The sequence below is a fragment of the Cryptomeria japonica genome, chromosome 3 (genome assembly GCF_030272615.1).
Source record: "Cryptomeria japonica chromosome 3, Sugi_1.0, whole genome shotgun sequence".
NCBI lineage: Eukaryota > Viridiplantae > Streptophyta > Pinopsida > Cupressales > Cupressaceae > Cryptomeria > Cryptomeria japonica.
The window spans coordinates 289,158,090-289,177,296 of NC_081407.1; the positions used below are offsets into that span (position 1 = coordinate 289,158,090).

The 19,207-nt window shown below is 35.2% G+C and overlaps 1 protein-coding gene across 1 annotated transcript in view; it reads left to right on the plus strand.

Moving 5' to 3' along the window:
• Window positions 1-19,207, plus strand: part of LOC131049383 (probable aldehyde dehydrogenase) — a 107,114-nt gene that overhangs the window by 5,076 nt on the left and 82,831 nt on the right. The window contains exon 2 of the mRNA XM_057983428.2: window positions 12,475-12,554. Coding sequence (XP_057839411.1) covers window positions 12,475-12,554 — 80 coding nt within the window. The remainder of the gene's footprint in view (window positions 1-12,474; window positions 12,555-19,207) is intronic.

Sequence of the window (19,207 nt, forward strand, 5' to 3'; positions counted from 1 at the left end):
TGACATGGTGTTTTCTGATGAACTGTAATGTCCCTTTCTTGAATTTTCGTGATTTTTGTCCTGAATTAATAATTCCAATGTAAAATGAGCATTGCATTATGTCTATAAATATAACTTTATCCGAATTGATAAATTTTTATTGTAATATTTAGATTTATAACTTTGTAATAATTCTGAAAATAGAACTTTTCTTGGTTTTCTCTAAAGTAATCTTCCTTCAAACTTGTAGCTATGAATGTGCTTTCATGGCAATGGTTTTGTCAAAATTATGAATTTATTATAATATTCAGATTAACAATTCATGACATAATTCTGAAAATCAGTCATATCTTGAATTATTTGGAAATGCTTTTAAATCTGCTGAATTAGAGGTTTTCATCCCCAACTCAGCAGTGGCAAGATTAAAGGTTTCTAAGCTCCAAGGCTTACCAAGATTTGGGTTTTTGTCCAAACATGATAAGGAGAAATAAAGGTTTTCGTCCTTAAGTCTCTTTATGAACTTGGGAGGGGTTTCACCCTCCTTATTTGCAAGTCACTTCCTCACGTTCGAGACTGATTCTTTGATTAGATGATTGATTGATTTATTGTTTGTTTGCTTATTTCAAAATGAATTGATGATTGATGATCCCTTTGTTTCTTATTTGCTTGTCAATGAATTGATTTGCCCTTTATATCCTTTTCTTGAAGTGGTCACCACCCTTCACAAGAAACGAGTCACCATCCTTCATTGGTGCCTTTCTAGAATAATTTGTTTCCCTATTGATTGATTGCTTATTCGTTTCCTTCCTTCCTGTCTTCTTCTCATAGAATGATGTTTCATTTATACCTTATTGTTGAAAGAGTCACCAGCTTTCACTATCGCTGCCCTTGGAAGAGTTACAACCCTTCATCTCTAGTAGCTGCTGTGACAGATCTTAATTCAATTTTAATTAAATTCTTTTAATTACTGCCACATTGGTAAAACTTGCCAAAGTTATTAATTTAAAGGGCTGCGATCTTGTATTTCATTAAAGCTGCAATTTGGTACTTGGTGGGGTGATGACATGAACATTTGGATTTTTATCCTTAGCATAGATTTGTTTGATCCAAAATATATGTGAGGATTGCGTCTCAACCAACATACTAGTTGTAGTGGTGTAATTCGGAATTAGGGTCAATTAAGATATTAAAACCACTAATAATCTAAATTAACCAAAACTAGTTGGAAAGAGTGGTGAACCTAATAGATCTAGCCTCAATCCAAGTAAGGAAAGAGCTGAAAGTCTGATTTGATTCACTTGGGTTAGGGTTTTCCTCTTTCCTAAGTTGAAATTGATTGATAATTGTAAATTAGGGGCAAACAATGAATAATTGAAGTAAATCGTCGCAAACAAACTGCTACAGATATCCAATAAAGCCACAAACTGAGATCTTGGCAAAAGAAGATGTTTAGAACTTGTTCCCAAAAATTTGGCTTGGTTTTTGGGGCCAGGTAGTACAAATCCCCCCGGTCCTCCAAATTTTCCATTGTCAAAAGCTGAACTTGTTTGTCCTTGTTGACACTGCTAGAATTCCCAAGTACAACTCCTGCACCTGTTCCCTGCACACAAAAAGATAGGAAATAGGGGCTTGTCTTAGGTCAAACCTCGGTTTTGGAATTAACCATGAAATTGAAATGATAAATGTAATGAAATATTGTAATAAAATACTTTCCTTTTGAGGGAAAGATTGGATTTGAAATGAAATGCTTGAAACAACAATGTATACCTTGATAAAGTTTTGTTTGACCTTTAGACAAAGGTTTTAGGGTTTCATGTAGAATGTCTTCATAAAACATTGATCATGGATGTCATTTCAATATTTGCACTTGACTTCACTTCTGCTTCAATGCTTGATAAAATGCCTGATTGCTTGTTCACTTGAACTTGCTAGAGTGTAATTGAGATCTTGATTGAGGTTTGTTTGGATATTAATTAGGTTTCCAATGAGAGGGGTAGACCTCCTTTTATATTTGATTGCCCAAAAACAAATTAAATTTTTGGTGTAGGCCGACACAGGATCAAATTTTCCACTCATTTGAGATGACCGTTGTGAGGGCCAAAGATGGACCCTAATTGAGAGGAGCAAGGCGTTGGATGTCCTGGTCATGTTAATCATGACTCAGTCTTGGAGGGAAGATAGAGAAGGTGGTGAAAAAACAGGATTATAGGTGGTGTGAGTAGAACCGACATTGCTATCAGGCCTTGGAAGCCGAAGTGCCAAGGTGAGGTCTAGGTGAGGACGAAATTGTGAGTGAGTACAATTTATGATGGTACACTAACTACTTTGCAATTTTTTGCATTTCCTATTATGACTTGAACATCATTTTGAGAACCTATTTTTGTAAGGACGTTAACAATAAATTGTGTATCATTCACCTACCCCTCACACAATCCACAACTTTCAAAAACATTGCCCCTTTAATGACATATTTTTTGCATTTTTCCTTTCATCAGAAACGACAAACACTTGTTTCTTTCCATGAGGACCTAATAGGAGTCAATCAAGTTTCTATATTGGGTTCATGCACCCTTTTGGAGCTTCATTTACTTTTCTTATAATGTATTGTCAATACGATGATCAAACAACATTGAAGGACAAACCATTTGCATAGAGGAATCTTTCAATGGTTTGATCAACAACCTTTCTAGCATCATTATTAAATGCACTCTCCAATGGCCCATTCGTGCTAAAAAATTGATGGCTTTCTACTACAATATCAAGGAGGACACTATGAGTATGAGATGGAGAAGCAAAAGGCCTTTGTGAGCTCCTCTCTCTTCTTAAGGATGCTTCACTCTATTTGCAACTCTTTCATTTGCTTCCTCTTGCTCTTTTAATATTCTGCTATTTTATAAGCTGATGTAGGTGCACCGTGTTTTCTTGGATATGCTTTGATTCCAATCCAAGAATAGCACACAAATGGCCTTTCACCTAGTAGTAGGAACTTGTATACTACTTACCACACCCATTACATATCAAAACATGTGTCCCTCAACCTAGAATCTGCTAAGCCATTTCTACATGCCTTTGCCTTCACAAAAGTGATTCGAGTCAACTTTGAAGAAGGTTTGCTGACAGAGCTAGAATTAGTTGCTATCATAACAATCTATGCACAATAGGGTTGGAACAATAAAAAATAAACAAAACTCGAACAATTTACAAAATATTTAAATTTTATGATTCATAAAAATTGCAAATGAAAATTATATTTTGCTTTATTTAATATTATCAGTTTTAAATTTATGTAAAAATTGTTACATTATTTATTCAATAGAATATCAATATATTCAACGTTATTAAATTAATAATATATATTATATATAGATTATATATATTCATATAGATAATATTTTACTACTTAATAATATAGTATATTGGTATTGATTTAATATCACTATTTTGATTTAATCATACAAATGAAATATTAAAAATAAATTTACTACTTAATAAACTATATAATCATAGTTCCACGGAGTTTCTTGACGAGGAGATAGAGGGACTAAAGCCCTAAGTTTGGGGATGGTGGTGTAGGGGTGATGAGGCAACTAGAGGGGTTGGTGGCACAAACACATGTAGTACTTGAAAAATTAGTTATAAAAAGATGTGCAAGGCACAAGTATAAGAATTGCAAATGAAACTTTGGCATACTAAGTAAAGTTTGAACCAATAAACATTAAAAAACATGGCAATGATTGCATTGATCATTAACAATGGTGGGTAGAGGTTTGGGGGCAAATCAGAAATAAGTATAAGAACTGTAAATGAATCTTTGCATACTAAGTAAAGTTTAAACTACCAAACATTAAAAACTTGACAATGATTGCATTGAACATTAACAATGGTGGGTGGAGGTTTGGGGTCAAGGGGTAGTGCCCCTTGTGAGGGTTTGGGAGTAGAACCCCCAATGGGGTCAATGGCAGCACCCTTGTGGGGGTTTAGGGGCATAGCTCCCGATGGAGTCAAGGGTCTAAACTTCACAAACCTTCATGGTAAATGTTATTTTAACAAAATTTTCAATTTTTTTGCAACATTTGGAAGTCCTTGGTATGTTTGGGAGACTCCTTGAAGTCTCCTGAATGTCTCGGGAATCCCCAAACTAGGAGGTGTCTCAAAAATGTTTTTGAGACTTGAGCACCGATGGTGGGGGGATGTCCCCTCCAAGTCCCCACATTTTTGAAATGTGGAAATTTTGGTAGTGTGGACACATCCCTATGGAACACTGATTTCATTGTTATAAATTTTCTGAGACATGCAAAATAACATGCGGAAGAGTGTAAGCTTTTTTAGTGTTTGGAGAGATTACAAAGGCTTGATTAGAGGTAGATTTCAGAGCGAGCAAAAGAACATTTAATATTTAATAGTAACTATTTCTCGTTTAAGTATTTTCCTTTGTATTTTTAATTGCCATCTTTTCTTTTCTCCTCTACTCCAATTGTCACCTTCTCTCCATCCTCCCCGCTCTCACATTTCATCCTTTTGTTGTTGCTATTCGTTATTTGTCAAGTTTTTTGCTTTACACTTATAGAGATAGTCTATAGTATTTACTTTTATATTTAGGTTTCCAATTTTTGAAAATATCTTTATAATATTAATAGTTATATAATACTTTTAATAAATGATTATTTAATATAATATAATATATATAGAATATATAGTATATTCAATATTATTTAATATTATATAGTATAGCTATATCTAGCTGCATTGAAGCCTACGACAAAAAATATTGCCATACTCAAATCCCAAACTTGTAGCCAATACTATAATGGAACTAACAACCTAGTTTTCTCCCTGTTCAGCATATTCTTCAACTAAATGTAATTTGTGTTCAATGTTGATGTAAGGATTTGTAGGTGTCCATATAAAAGGTACATGTTTTGCTATCTACAAATTCATTGTTAAACCATTGAGCAGTGTTATGCTAATCCTTTGTCTCAACAAAGAGGAGAGGAGAGTGATTCCTTAATATGAGAATCTGCATCAACTATTTTGAAGAATATTGTATTTGTAAGTCATTATACTGCATTATGTCACTGCTTAAGATCCCTTCTTTAGTTGGGTTGGCCTAGCAATTAACAAAGGGCTTGGGATATCTAGGAAATTTGGAAAAATACTCCTAAATTGGTTCATTGGGACGAAACCCTTAGCTACCCTAGTAGGTCAAGACAAAATACTTAACTTGTTCTAATCAATTTTCCTATTCAAAATTGCTTTTCCTTACCCTAGTGACAATTATAACCTATATGGTTGTTGGTTTTTGAAGGATTGCATTCATTGTATTCCTGGTTGTAAGACATTCATTTGCTTCCTTGAGTATCTACAATAGCCATTGATTCACAAGGAGGAATGTAGGTGGAATTCTCATTGGGTTGCTGGTTGGTAACCTTTGGAGCCTAGGCGACCATAGCTACCATCAACTAGGCATACTTACCCACCCATTTGACCTGTAGATCACTGCCTTAAATCAATCCCAAGATCAGCAGTACTATTTGAGATCAGGGGATTAGCGATGAACAACACCATGGAGGGTTTGTCATAATCTTATTGGGGGTCTTGATCATCAACAACATCAATCATATTTTCTTTTAAGATTCAAATCCTAAGAGGAGTACCAACAAAGAGAGGTGCTTTCCTTGTAGGAAGATCATATCTCAAAGAGAAAACGTTAAGGGTGCCAAAAAAATTGGGGTTTTAACGTAGCAGATTGCGGAGTGGTGTGGCAAGATAGATCCTAGGCATTAAAGATTAAACTCCATGAGTTCTTTGCCATTTCAACAGTAAGTCGTTGGTCAGACCTGAATTATTCACTGAGCAAGATAGGCTTGTGGAGGCTAAGGGTCAATAACACCCACTCTTTTGTAACCACCTACAACAATGATTTATAAGTTTGAGCCTGATCCAAGCCTTGTGTACAATCCTCTAATTTTGATAACTGACTCATGCAACAATCATGTAATTGAAATTGCTGTTTGAAATCAATATTTTTTTTGGAATTCTAAGCAAGCTAAGTATTATTGTTCTATTAAGTTATCATTGTGTTGGAAAATTTAACTCAAAATTTAAGATCATAAGCTGGTTAAGTAGTTTATAGACCCTAGGGTTATTATATTCGAGCTAGTCATAGCTAGGATTTTCAAAACTGCGAACCACAAAATTAAATTAATAAAAATAACCTAATTGAATGGATTTCCCTATGTGATGTTAAATTACAAATTAGACGTATATTGCCATTTACCTGTTGAGCCCCGAAATTGCCACTCACACTTCTAGAGGGGTCAATCCACTTCAAGGCTATTGACAAAATGTGAGTTACGATAGGCCAATTGTTGAAAGTGGATAATCTTTCCTTTGCATTAGGCTCAGCTAGACCTAAGAGGGTGTTCTTAGAGGTCATTTTTAACAGAAATTAGTCACAATTCAAGATATACAAACTAAAACAATCATAGTAATATCTGGTGTGCACCTAGTCCCAAAAGCTGTCACTAGACCAAGGATTAACCTACTGCACATATAACCTCTATTAAGTTGATGAAGATATGTTGTACATGATTCTCTAAAATGAAAAATTGTTATGGCTTGCTTAAAATGATTTTCCTTGGGTATAGGACTTAATCATGAGATTTATACAAGCTAACTCCTACTCCCAAAGTAATGTTTAAAGATATTGCTCATTTTAAAGTGCATGGAGGGTCAAACATTTCCAACACCAGTGCCTTATATTGGATTACAAAGTCAAAGCCAGCCAAAAGACAACACATAAATGACAAAAGAGATATGATATCAACAATTGAACATGCTTAATAATCCCTCTTAAAAAATTTCAAGAGTTTATATGCAATATTAGAAAGACTGTTACAAATAACATCTATAATTCATTGAAGTGTTGTGACATTTATCAAATTAATATCACATTCACACCAACAGATGTGACGAGAAAACCCTAAGCTAAGAACTTGTCACACTTTGTCTTTAGGAAGTTTTTCTAAAAATCTACAATTGCCCAAGGAGACATTCATTTACAAATATTTGCTATAGGATAGCTACCTCTTTGTGTTTTGCAAAATGAACTGCTATAGTAATCACACATGAACACCAAGATTTTACGTGGAAAACTGATGAGAGAAAAATCACGGTGAGAACTATCCCATGTTATGGCCCCCTACCTGATTAACATAATTAATCTATTTCAATATACTAAAATTGATTGAGAGACTAACCATGAAGCCAGTCATTGATATTCTTCAATTTATTAGTTATCAACAAGTGCTTATATATTTTCCTCATTAGATGATTAATTTCATTACTCATACTTCTTAATATAGCTATCAGACCCTGCTACTACAGTTTTAAGGGTGAAAGGTCTATGTATGTTACCAAAGTGCTTAGAGACTAATAACAATAGTTTCCCTCAGTTTACAGATCCAAGCCCTTACCTATCTTGGGCCTATACCCTCAAGGCTTATGAATTGCTGATCCCCACCCTTTCTTGGGACTTAACCTATTGCTTGGATTTAGATTGCCCCCCTTTGAAACATCTGATAGTAATAACACGATTCAGACTATAAGTATACTAACTTCTCACGTATTATGAATATATATATGAAATTACATGACTGTCATACATATTGCAGTCTATATTAATAGTACTACTAAATTCTGCATAACAACATTATCAGGCTTCATATATTAAGCATACATGTTCAGCACATCCCCATGCATACCACCAAGAACAAAGATGCTATTGCCTGTAACTTAATAACAGTTCTGATCTGATCCTATCCATGGTGATTTACTGAAGAGGACTGATGTTGTGTTCTCTGATTGAATGCTGATTCCTTGATAATTCACTCTGACTTTTTGGTTCTATATTTATTGCTGAGCGATGCCGATATTCTCTATAGGTGTTCTTATTATGTTTAACATCTTAGAGGATTATATATATTATTTAACATTTTGATGTTTAATATCTGTATTGTTTATGTTGTTAAATATATATATTCATTACATATTAATAATTTAATATCTATATTCTTTATATTTAATATCTACATTCATTAGATTCAATGTCCATATTCAGTATATTTAATATCTGAAAAAGTATGCATCTTTAATATCTGTAATGTGTTGCCTAACATCTACAGTAATTATTAATACCTTTCTTAAATTCAATTATGATTAATTATGATCCTGATGTCCACAGACTATTCTATATTAATTCCTTACGAATGCTACCAAAGTTAGAATGATAAAGTAGAGTGTTTATATCCTATTGAATTTCTGATGTTGTTACAGTAAGTGGCAGTTTAGATACATCATACCTGGAGGGATGCACTACGTATTATTGCTTGCCTTTGACTTTTCTTACCTCGGCGATTTCCTCCAGCTTTCTCCTCCTTTTTCCACGATGCCTTCCACAAAAGATTTGCTTGGTCTTTAATACTACCATTGCCCAATGATGGGCTGTTGAGATCAGACGTGTCTTTTGGCAATGGCTCCCCTTTATTGATACGTTATGTCCTTGTGTTTCCAAATGCAAAGCGATGCATCACTAAATACTAATCGGGTTCTTTTTCCTTTGTTATGGTAATAATACTTAATCGGTGTTAGGATATGTCAAAGGTTATTGAATATTTGCTGATAATAATTCTTAATTGTTATTAAAATTAATCAGCTAATTAAGTAATGGTTATTTAAATCATGATAAATAATCAATTAATAAACATTACAACTCAACTATGTATTACAGTTAATCAATCAATTAATAATAATATCAAATAAACATTTATTAATTAATAATAAAATATTAATTAATAATAATTGCTGTATTTAATTCATATTCAAATTAAATAATAAATTAATAAACATCCATTAATTAATAATGTAATTGCTACATTTAGGTTATATTAATTGATTAGAAAAGAAATATGGTGATCAAGGACGGGGCATGACATCCTGCTATATGAAAAATAGGTTACAATGTTTTAAGTCTCAAGGCCAAGGAGCTTTTTGCCCCTGATGTGGACTTGCAAGATTGAGGCGCACAACCTCAGGGCGGGATAGAGAAAAGATTTGTGGATGCCGAAGATCACTTCTTTAAGGCAAGATACATTATATTTGAAAGAGAGACATTGATATGATTGAACTGCAGGCAACTGCATCCACTTATATGCTGATTATAGTTCACTGTTAAAACACATCTGAAACTGCCTTCATTACTACTCAATTGTACTTGTGAACCTTTGCACAACTTCACATATACCTCACACAACACACATGAACACCATTCATCCATCGCCAAGATGATTTCATCCCTTTTATACCATTCACAATCAAAATAACATCAATCATGTCGGCCTAATTTGATGTAGTTTGTAGATATAAACAGTCGGCCCAAAAATCACTCTTCAAGGCAATGTGGATGGTAGAATGAGGCGTGTGATACCTGTGAGGTATCACACTATCTCGGTTGACACACCTTCTTGTCCATCCCAAATCAATGCCTATAGATCTGCACGTTACCGCACGGACCAAAACATCATAGGTCAGTTATATGAGATAAAATTGTTAATGCCCACTGAGCAAACTAACTCAAAACATGATGTGGACCACCAAAGACAGTTGTTGATGCACCACATAGCATCATCAGACACCAACATAGCTAAACCATTGAACCACACCACCAAAGACATTGAAGGCAGAGGAATGCAATGCATTCCTGCAAATTGTCGCTCTGTCACTATACAAACCTGAACTTAGATTGACATAACTCCAATTGTAGACCAAATGAGAATCTGCAAACTAGAATATATCATGCATTTGCATCCACCAACGTCATACTACAACTACAAGAATTGATGAAGCATATCCGCCATAATGCGAACCAAAATCTGAATGAACCTTGACAAGTTGTTCACTGGAACAGTCACACTTAATCAACACCAATTGTGGACCACTAAGATCATCTCCAAAGCTTCAGAAAAGCTATTTTACAACTAGATATGTCATCTGAATCATCCACAACCAAACCGCATGAACACTGCCTCAATCCTCTGTTATTGCACTAATTGAACATGTATCCGAACCAAAGATGTCAACAAGTTTGACAGCAGAACACACATCCAGACCAAGGATATCAACAAGTTTGACGTCAATGACAACACAAACTCATATTTGCAATAGGGGAATTACATTTTGGCAAACTTGATAAAAGGGGCCCATGCAAAGACTTCTCAAGTCAAATGCACAAAGCAAATTTTGGCAATGTTAAAATAAATCCCAACACTACCTATGGCTGTTTGTACCTCTTGCCACTACTTTAGCTTATAATATAAACCTAAGCAACCTTTTGGTCCTTTGGACCAGCCACAATGATTAAGTGACAGCTTGGGGAATGACCACCCAGCTAATAGATTATTAATTTATTAGGGCTATTAGCTAAGATTCTTTTGTCGCAGCAAAGAACCCCTAAGGAACCTTTTTCACCCTTAATCCCAGAACCTATCCAAATCTTTTCTGTTGTCCTCTTCTGTTGTTTTTCTTCAATTTTTTTTTCTTTAGCAATCACAATGATTTAAGTTAAAGTGTTTTTACTTAATTCAATGTTGTTGCTAGAGACTTGACAAGTGGGTTTTTTAAAATGGTTTGTTCCACGTCATATATCTCAACATAGCTTGCATGGAATCTGATTTATGGTTTACCTCTATTTTGAAAACAAATTTGAAACTATAATAGAAAGTAACAGGAATTTGGGAAAAGAAGATATTCTCTACTTTTTCTGAAAATGCAGTTTCATGTGTTAATATATTTTAGAACTCCTTAAAATGGCTCCAAATTCATAATAATGTCATCTAAATCTCTTTGGCACTCCCAGCAGTTCCAAACAATTGGAAAGCCCTCAATACAAAGTAGTTTCAGGTCAATATTTAGGAAAACCAACCTCAATGTGAAGAAGTTTTTGAAAATCAGTGTTTGGTAAAAGATCAATTCTGTCCTTTGCATAAGCATGATCTTTAAAGCTCTTTAGTATCCTCTTCATGATCCAAGGAAATCATTTGATAGTCACATTCTCTTGAAAATCTGTCTTGAGTAACCTGTATCGAACTTAGATGGCAATTGTGAAATGAAAAAATTCAGGTGAGGGTCACTTATAAAACTTCCCAATTGGGGTTTCAGGCTTGAGTTTACCATACTGATTAGCAGGCATTTGTCAATATGCACAGCTATCACAAAGTTTATCTTGGTCAATACCCGGTCAACCCATGTGTACCTAGCATACTCAAGTACTCGCTGCATATGTATAATGTCAATCTTGCAAGTATGCTATTGTTGGGCCATAGAGATTTCGTATATTGTGAAACATTTGAAATTTCAAGGATTCCCACTTGTTTGATATTGTAAAGAGATCTTTGCTAGTTGCAAAAAAGGTTTGGCATGTTGATGAGATTTGACATGTTGGTGGAAAAAAACTGAATGTTTGGTATGTGTGTGTTTGCATTGTAGATAGATGAACATGTTCAATAGTTATTTGCTTTACAAATATGATAGTACTTTCCATGTTAAATTGATGAATATAGTCCAATGTTGGATTAAGTACTAAGTTCTCACTCACTCCCCAATTAAAGCTATCAAATCGTGTATCAGTTCTTTCACATAGATCGATGATTATATTGGTGACTTCCATTTCAGACCTGGACTGTTCTCCTCAATGAAAATTTCTCATTTCTCCAGTACTCATCAGCTCATGCTCTTTGACATTCTTGTTCCCCCTACTTGACTATTTGTATTGGTTTCTTGACCATGTGTTGGTGATGCCCAGCAGTATTGTATTTTTGTTTTTTGGTTCTTTCCCTTTGTGGGCCTCTCTGGGATTGTCTTCTTAGAATTTTCTATCATAATTTGATGTACTCTTGAGTCCCACTGACCTACTTTTGGTCATCTGTTGACATTAAATGATTTCTCTTCCTATCAAATTCATCCCACCTGCCCCCACACTTACCACTCATATGCAAACAAGAAGAGGCAGAACAAGATGCCATAGTATCGCATCATTGTGGTACCAAAATAAAGGAATCAAAATATATATAAAGGTCTGCAAATGACACAAGCAGGTCAGCGAGACTCAAAAACATACCTAGTATATTTTCTTTTTTAGTGGACTACATTATGATTATAATAAATTGCAAAAATAATGCACTTGGGTAGAATAAACCGAATCAAACCAACTTTTGAGTTTTATAATTTCTATCACATTAAGTAACAAACTGTCTATCTATTTGAATGTTTTGACTGTGTTTATTTGTTTATCATTTTCTAGTAGTCGCAGGTTTGAAGTGATGAACAGTAATTGGTGTTTGGTTTTGGCATGGTCTGAAGTGCCATAGCCAGTGCTAGATTGACTAATGTTATGGTTCTTGATTTTTCTAATTAAATATTATTGCTCATTTTTTTTGTTAGGGCTGCTCACTCACTTGCTTTTTGCACTTTGGATGTGGAAGAGATATCAGATTCTCAACGTACAGAAGTTCTGAATTTAGGTCAGATTTACTGTCTGTAATCAAGGTCTTTTTATCTTTCTTTGTTGTTTGTATGATATGATGCAATTTTCGTGTTAAACTGATATGCACGTTATTGGCATTTGCCCTTTACATTTCTATTTGATGTGATATTCTATTTAGAAGCTGTCATTTTCTTCATAAGAATATAATTGATATTACTATTAGCATGACTTGCTTGGCTTCCTAGAGAGTGCACATCTTAATAAGCATCCATCGAGATCTTGACAAGTGTAGTCAATGTAATGATGCCTACTGTTGTATTTGATGATATGGGTTTTCGACTATGAATTAATTGTTTGTTGGCTCCCAGACAGTTATAAGAGTCAGTTAGTCGGAGTTGTTTAGTCAATGGTTGTATTCCTCTTAGGCAGTTGTTGCGTCCTTTAAATAGATGGTGTATGGCCAAGGAAAGTAGCATGATCTAGTTGAATCAACTCTATTTTTTGGCTAGCCATCTCTTGTTTACTTCTATAATAACTTCATGTGCAAATAAAGATACATTTTTACTCCTCTATTTGGTATGCATTATTCCAAGTAATCATTTTCTCAAATAGGAGAGTAAACATTGGTGCTACTGCCTTAAAAGAAATTGGGTTAGATTTGAGAGATTCATGCCCTTAGACCCCAGTGAAGGCAGGAAGGGACAACAAGGTGGTCAAGACCAAGAGATCAAGCAATCTTTAAGGATTGTAGAGTAAAGGGAATGAAGAAGAAGATTACAAGAAACACTTGAGAAAAATACAACCCTATGATTTTCAAGTTGGAGTCCGTTGATGTGCTTTTTATGCACTTCATACACAGAATAAAATACCAATGTATCTTATCCTCTCTTGAACAAAATCCTGTCAAATGCTGAACTAAGTGATCACTTGAGGTGATTCCAAGGTTCCAAATGTCAGGTCTTGACGTGTGGATAAGCTCAATGGTTGATGTGATTGCTGGTAATGCAAGGGGACTTATGCAGTTGTTCTTAGGAGATGAATCTTTCAAACACTAGGAATGCTCTCTGAGTCTAATTTATGCTTTCGAATGATATGCAATGAGGGTCTTTGATTACTACTACTAATGAATGCTTTGATTAAAAAAGTGCAAAAGGATTAAGGGTTTGAGGAATGCAAGGACAATGAACGATATTTAGTGAAGTTCAACTAGGCTTTGCTTTGACATGCAAGGAACAACTCCACAAAGCTAGTGCAATCTTCTAAGGTAAGATAATGATGTTCAAATCACCACCAAAAACATAGACACCATCAATGCGATGCATATCAACAAAATACCAGTAGTATGAACATGCAAATTTCACCATTAATCATCAACAATGATCTTTCATTCATCTAAATTTTTTGAAGCAAATCTATTCTATCTCGTTTTTTTAAATTTTTTGATTTGAAAGGATGAAAAGACATGCAAATACTGCAAACACAATAAGTCACCAACACTTGAATGATTTTTTATCTTTGGCAGCTTTAAAGCAACAATTCCTCAAAATCTCTTATGCTAATCTTATAATGAAGTACAAATGAAATGAGCTGAGCTTATATAGAGCTCTCAATACAAGTGAATGGCCAAGATCAATCTAAAATCAAGGGCCAAGATTATGCCACCTAAACCATTATTAGGGTTTGTTACAACAAAATACCTAATTTAAATATTAGCCAATCAGAAAGTAACAACTTTCTGGCACAAACTATGAGGAAGAATTTTCCAATGAGAAAAATCAATACCACATGGGATCATAACAAACTTTCATCTAGAAGTTTGTTCCCTCCTCATTCTTATATATCATGTCCTTGTGATCAGGTATGTTGTTGATGGCGGCTTCTGATAGGAATGCTAAGACCTTGCCATCTAGTGCCATTATCTATCTTGTGCAGGGATCATAACGCTTGACACATTCAACTATCAACTCATTGCATTGGATAGCTTGAGCAAAGCCAATTGCTTGCACAACTCCACTCTCGATCATCTTGAGGTCCTTGGAACTTCCTCATGTCGATCTTGCCTAAGTTGGTATCTCCAACATTAGCCCATAGTGATGTGATCCTCAACTTAGGTAGCACTCCGTTTGAATCCTCTTTGATGAGAGCTTGTCTTGAAACTCCTCCGGCCTTATGGGCTGCCATCTTTCACCTATGAAAATTGTCTAAGTTAGGGTTTTGAGATAGATATTAAAGTGTAAAGGTATGGAATCCTTAGCAAAAGATAGCAATTTAGTCTTAGAAAACTTGAAAAATCATCATAAACCCTAATGAATTGCTATGATTTCAGCTTTAGACTTCAAACCCTAACTCTCTATTTGACTGAATTTTGCTTGATATTGGTCATGTTAATGCAAGAACAGCAAACTAAAAACAGAATTCACCACTTCAAGGGCTTAAAAAAAAATGATCATGAAGGAATTTTACAATTCAAAACCCTACAACACTGATCTAAGCTATGCCTGCTCAAAATCAGACCTAATTCTGATAAAAATGCTTCAAAAACTGCTAAATTCAGACCTAGTATGAGTGCTGGAAAACAATCACATGATGCTATGCTTAGAAAAAATGCCTACAATGCTGATGGAATTCGCCTAAATGCCGAGTTCGCTGAATTGAATTCGCTCTCCTCTTTGTGATGCTTGATCAAAATGACAGTTTGAAGAAGAAATTCACTGCTTGCAATACAAATTTTGCTGGGAATTGCTTCAATGTTGATGAAGGATTTGCTGTGACAAGACAAAATTTGCCTTAGATGGAAGAATCTTGCTGCTCAAATGGAAGGAAATTGCTGCTCAAATAGAAGGAAGTTACCGTCCAAATAGAAGGAAATTGCTGAGTTGATAATCAAATGAAATGATCATCAACTCCCCTTTATACTGACTACCCCTAGAGGTGTGTCTCTTGACATTTCATTTTCCAATATAGCCGACTTATCATTTTTAATGCATTGCAACTTTTCATTTTCCAAGGCATAGCCGACTTGCTTTTTTATTTTTTCAAATTTGAATTAAAAAACGGCTATATCTAAATGCCGACCCATTCTTGCTTTAGCGCCCAAAACATATGAATTTTCATCCTTGGCCATGGATTTGAAGGGCAAAGGAAGTTTCCTTCCTTGTCTGGGGATTTGAAGGGGTGAAGGAAGATTTCTTCCCTAGCCGTGGATATTGAGGGATGAGGAAAGATTTTGGTGATGGCCGTGGATTCGAGGAGGCAAGTGAAGGATGGCCGAGCATTGCTGACTTCAAGCACTCACTCAATTTACTTGAAAGCATTTTTATCATCATTCATCAAGGCATTTTCATCATCACACAAGGTATTGCTCATCATTGCCTTTGAAAAATCTTCAAGCATTTGCCCTTCATAAGGCGTGGATCTTAGCAATTCAAGGACAAAATCATCCTAGGCTGAGGATTTGAAGGAGTGAGGGAACAATTATACTTAGGTCGTGGATTTGGGCTGGTGTAGGAAGAGTCACTCCCTTAGTCGTAGATTTCAGGTAATGAGGGATGAACTCACTAACTGCCATGGATTTGGACCAGCAAAGGAAAATCGCTTGGAAGGCAGTGGGTTTAAGGAAGTGAGGGAAGAAATTCATCATTTTTGTGGATTGGAGCATGTGAAGGAAGAACCTTGACTTGTGCCATGGATTTTGAGGGTCAAGGAAGAATTCCTTGCTTCCACTTTGAGTTAACCACTTCATTGCTTTCACCAAGTGTAAAATGACTTGCTCATAAGGTTGACTTGGTGTTTCCTTCCTATTTCATCATCTCTTAGACAATGGTTGATCTTCATTAAGCACTTCATCTCAATTGATTGATCACCTCTCTCTAATCATTCCTTGCTTCTAAGTTCTAACTTGAGGAAGTCTAGTTGCTTGCTTGACTGCTCATCTCCCTTAAGACTCATATTCCTTCCTAACCTAAAGGCCACTCTGTGAAGCATCACCCAATGATCATCTTGAACTCTATCCCTTACTTAAGCATTGAGAGCTACAATGAATTCATTCTAACCTAAAGTGAGACCTAACTGTTGCTAGATTGCTTGAGACCTAAAACTATCAACAAAAAGAGGGGGTCCCCATTTGCAATGGGGCAATGTGTGAAAAGGTCACAATAGAGCCCTTCTTAAGAATGCAATCGGAGTCACAGTGCAAGCCAAAGTCAAAACATCAATCCAAAAAATTAAAAGAACCCCACCATGAGAAACCATATGAGTAAGCAGCAGCAAGCGATAGGAAGACATTTATCCTAACTAGATGAAGTAAGGATTGATCTCATAGATCAAGTTGAAATGTCAAGACAATCTTCTCTGGACAAGGAAAGATTGGAGATGGAGTCAAATTCCTTCATAGTAATGTACAAGAGTAAACTTTGGGGCGTCAAAATGTTGTTAATCAAAGGAGAGGAAGGCAAGCCAAGGGTGTATCAAAGAAAATCAAAAGGTAGAACAAGTACACAAAACGCTAAGGTAGGATGAGTTGAGGATTCCCGTCAGTTCAAGAGTGTGAGAGATCAAAACTCCTTAGCAAGCAGGGTTGAGGTGCTAGGTTTGCATCAAAATAAATTCATGGTAAGTGCTAGAGGAGAAAAGAAAAAGTTGCCCAAGTTTACAAGAAATGGATCAAAGGATCTCATTAGGCATTGTAAGACGTGTGAAACAATTTGGACAACAAATGGGTAAGATGATAAAGCAATTTGGCTATTGTCTTTTTCAGCCACCTTGCTAGGGGCAGCAATTCAGTGGTATACAAAAATTGACCAACTCTCCCAAAATACATGTGATAGATTAAAGAAAACCTTCAAAGAAGAGTTTAAGTTGCTTTGTGATGATAATGAAATAGTAGCACAAAATTACAATACAAAACAAGGTAAGAAGAAAAATGTACAAACTTATAATTGTAGACTTAAAGAACTATTTGAAAAGTTAGAAAAAGAACCGACTGAAGGTCTCAGAAAAAGATGGTTCATTGAAGGTCTACTTTCGTCATTAAGAAGAAAGATGAAGGTAGTACTACCTTCTTCCTATGTAGAAATCTATATAGGGCAACAAACATTGAAAGTGAAGATAAAATTCCCTTGTGTAATAAAAGAAAAATAGAGGAAGATAATTAATAGGGAGCAATATAGGCACTCCCAAGGAACATGCTCCAAATAATGAAAGAATTGAAGATGGAGAAAGAAACCAACAAACAAACTAATGAACTATGGTATGTTGAGTGCAAAAATGAAGGTCACACCAAAGGTGTCTTAGAAAAATGTTTTGTGAGATTTTCTAGGTTATGGGTTATTCAATGAAAGAGTACCCATATAATTTGAAGACCAATAGTACATAAGTACTCTTTACACAAGGAGAGCAATCCACTCTGTTGAAACCACACAATGCATCTCCTAGCGATTATCAAAATCAAAGGAGGTCAAAATTAAATACAATGTGAAGGATGTCCAATCATACAATTTCGATAGTGTAATAAATGGAGTCACATTGTGAGAGACTACTAGAACAAGCAAGACAAAATGCAATCATTGTGCAAATGGATTAGACCTAGAGACCATGAAGACACCGGATGTCCAAAGCAAAAGGCCAACATAAACCTAATTGATGTTGAAAGGAAAAATGAAGTCCAGGTCATACACAAACTCAACCAAAGAAGGTTGTGTATCTAGATTCATGTATGTAGCAAGAAGATTTGATGAAGCAAGAGCAGAAATGGAGCAAACTATGGATAACGAACAATGCTACTCAAATGCAAAGGCAAGTACTGTTAGAATAATATTTCTTTACTGTTAATGGTCAATAATGTCTACAACAGTCAGTAGTTAGAAGTAGGCAACTTATTTAATAGCTACAATATTTTTGTAACTTTTATATATTGTAACTTTTTCCTCAGTTAATGATGATATTTTTACCAGTGAATCTATTATTCACATGGTATCAGAGCCATAGGTTAATTTTTCAAAATTATTCCTGTTTTTTTGAAAAACCTGTCTAGGGTTTCTGGGCGCTTTATCTGTTTTGTGCTTTTACGCACTTGTTTTCCGTGTGACCCATGTCTGTTTTTTGTCTGCCCTAGAGCATCCACGTAGAGGCTGAAAAATCGCGATTTTTTTTTTTTTTTTTCACTACCTTTCTTCGTCGCCTGACTGTTAAAAAAAAATTGCGATTTTTTTGGGGGTTTCGACTCAACAAAAAACCCGCATGACTCTGTTGTTTTGCACGATTTTTCGTGTTATTTTCTGACATGATTTTCGTGTTTTAAAAATCGAGGGTTTTTTTTGGTTTCTTTTCTACATTTTTCTGAAAATCACGATTTTTCTATGTTTTTCGGCGGGATTTCATCTGCAATCCGCACTCACGTTTTGGGTTTTTCCCAAAATTTTCTGGGTCTACAATTTTTTGTCACCTAGGGTTTTGACCCTCTGTTTCAAGGTGATTTTTTTTTGGTTGTAGAATCGTTGTGGGTTTTTCGAGTTGTGAACTGGGTTGTCAACGGATTTTTGTGGGTCTTCAAAAAATTTACCTCGAAAGTTGTGCTAGGGTTTTGTAATTATCTCCTTCGTTTCTGGTCAGAAAAAAATTCTAATTATAGATTCTTTGTGGGTTTTTAGAGAGCTCTTCTAGGTCTTCATCAGATTTTTCTGGGTCTTTTGA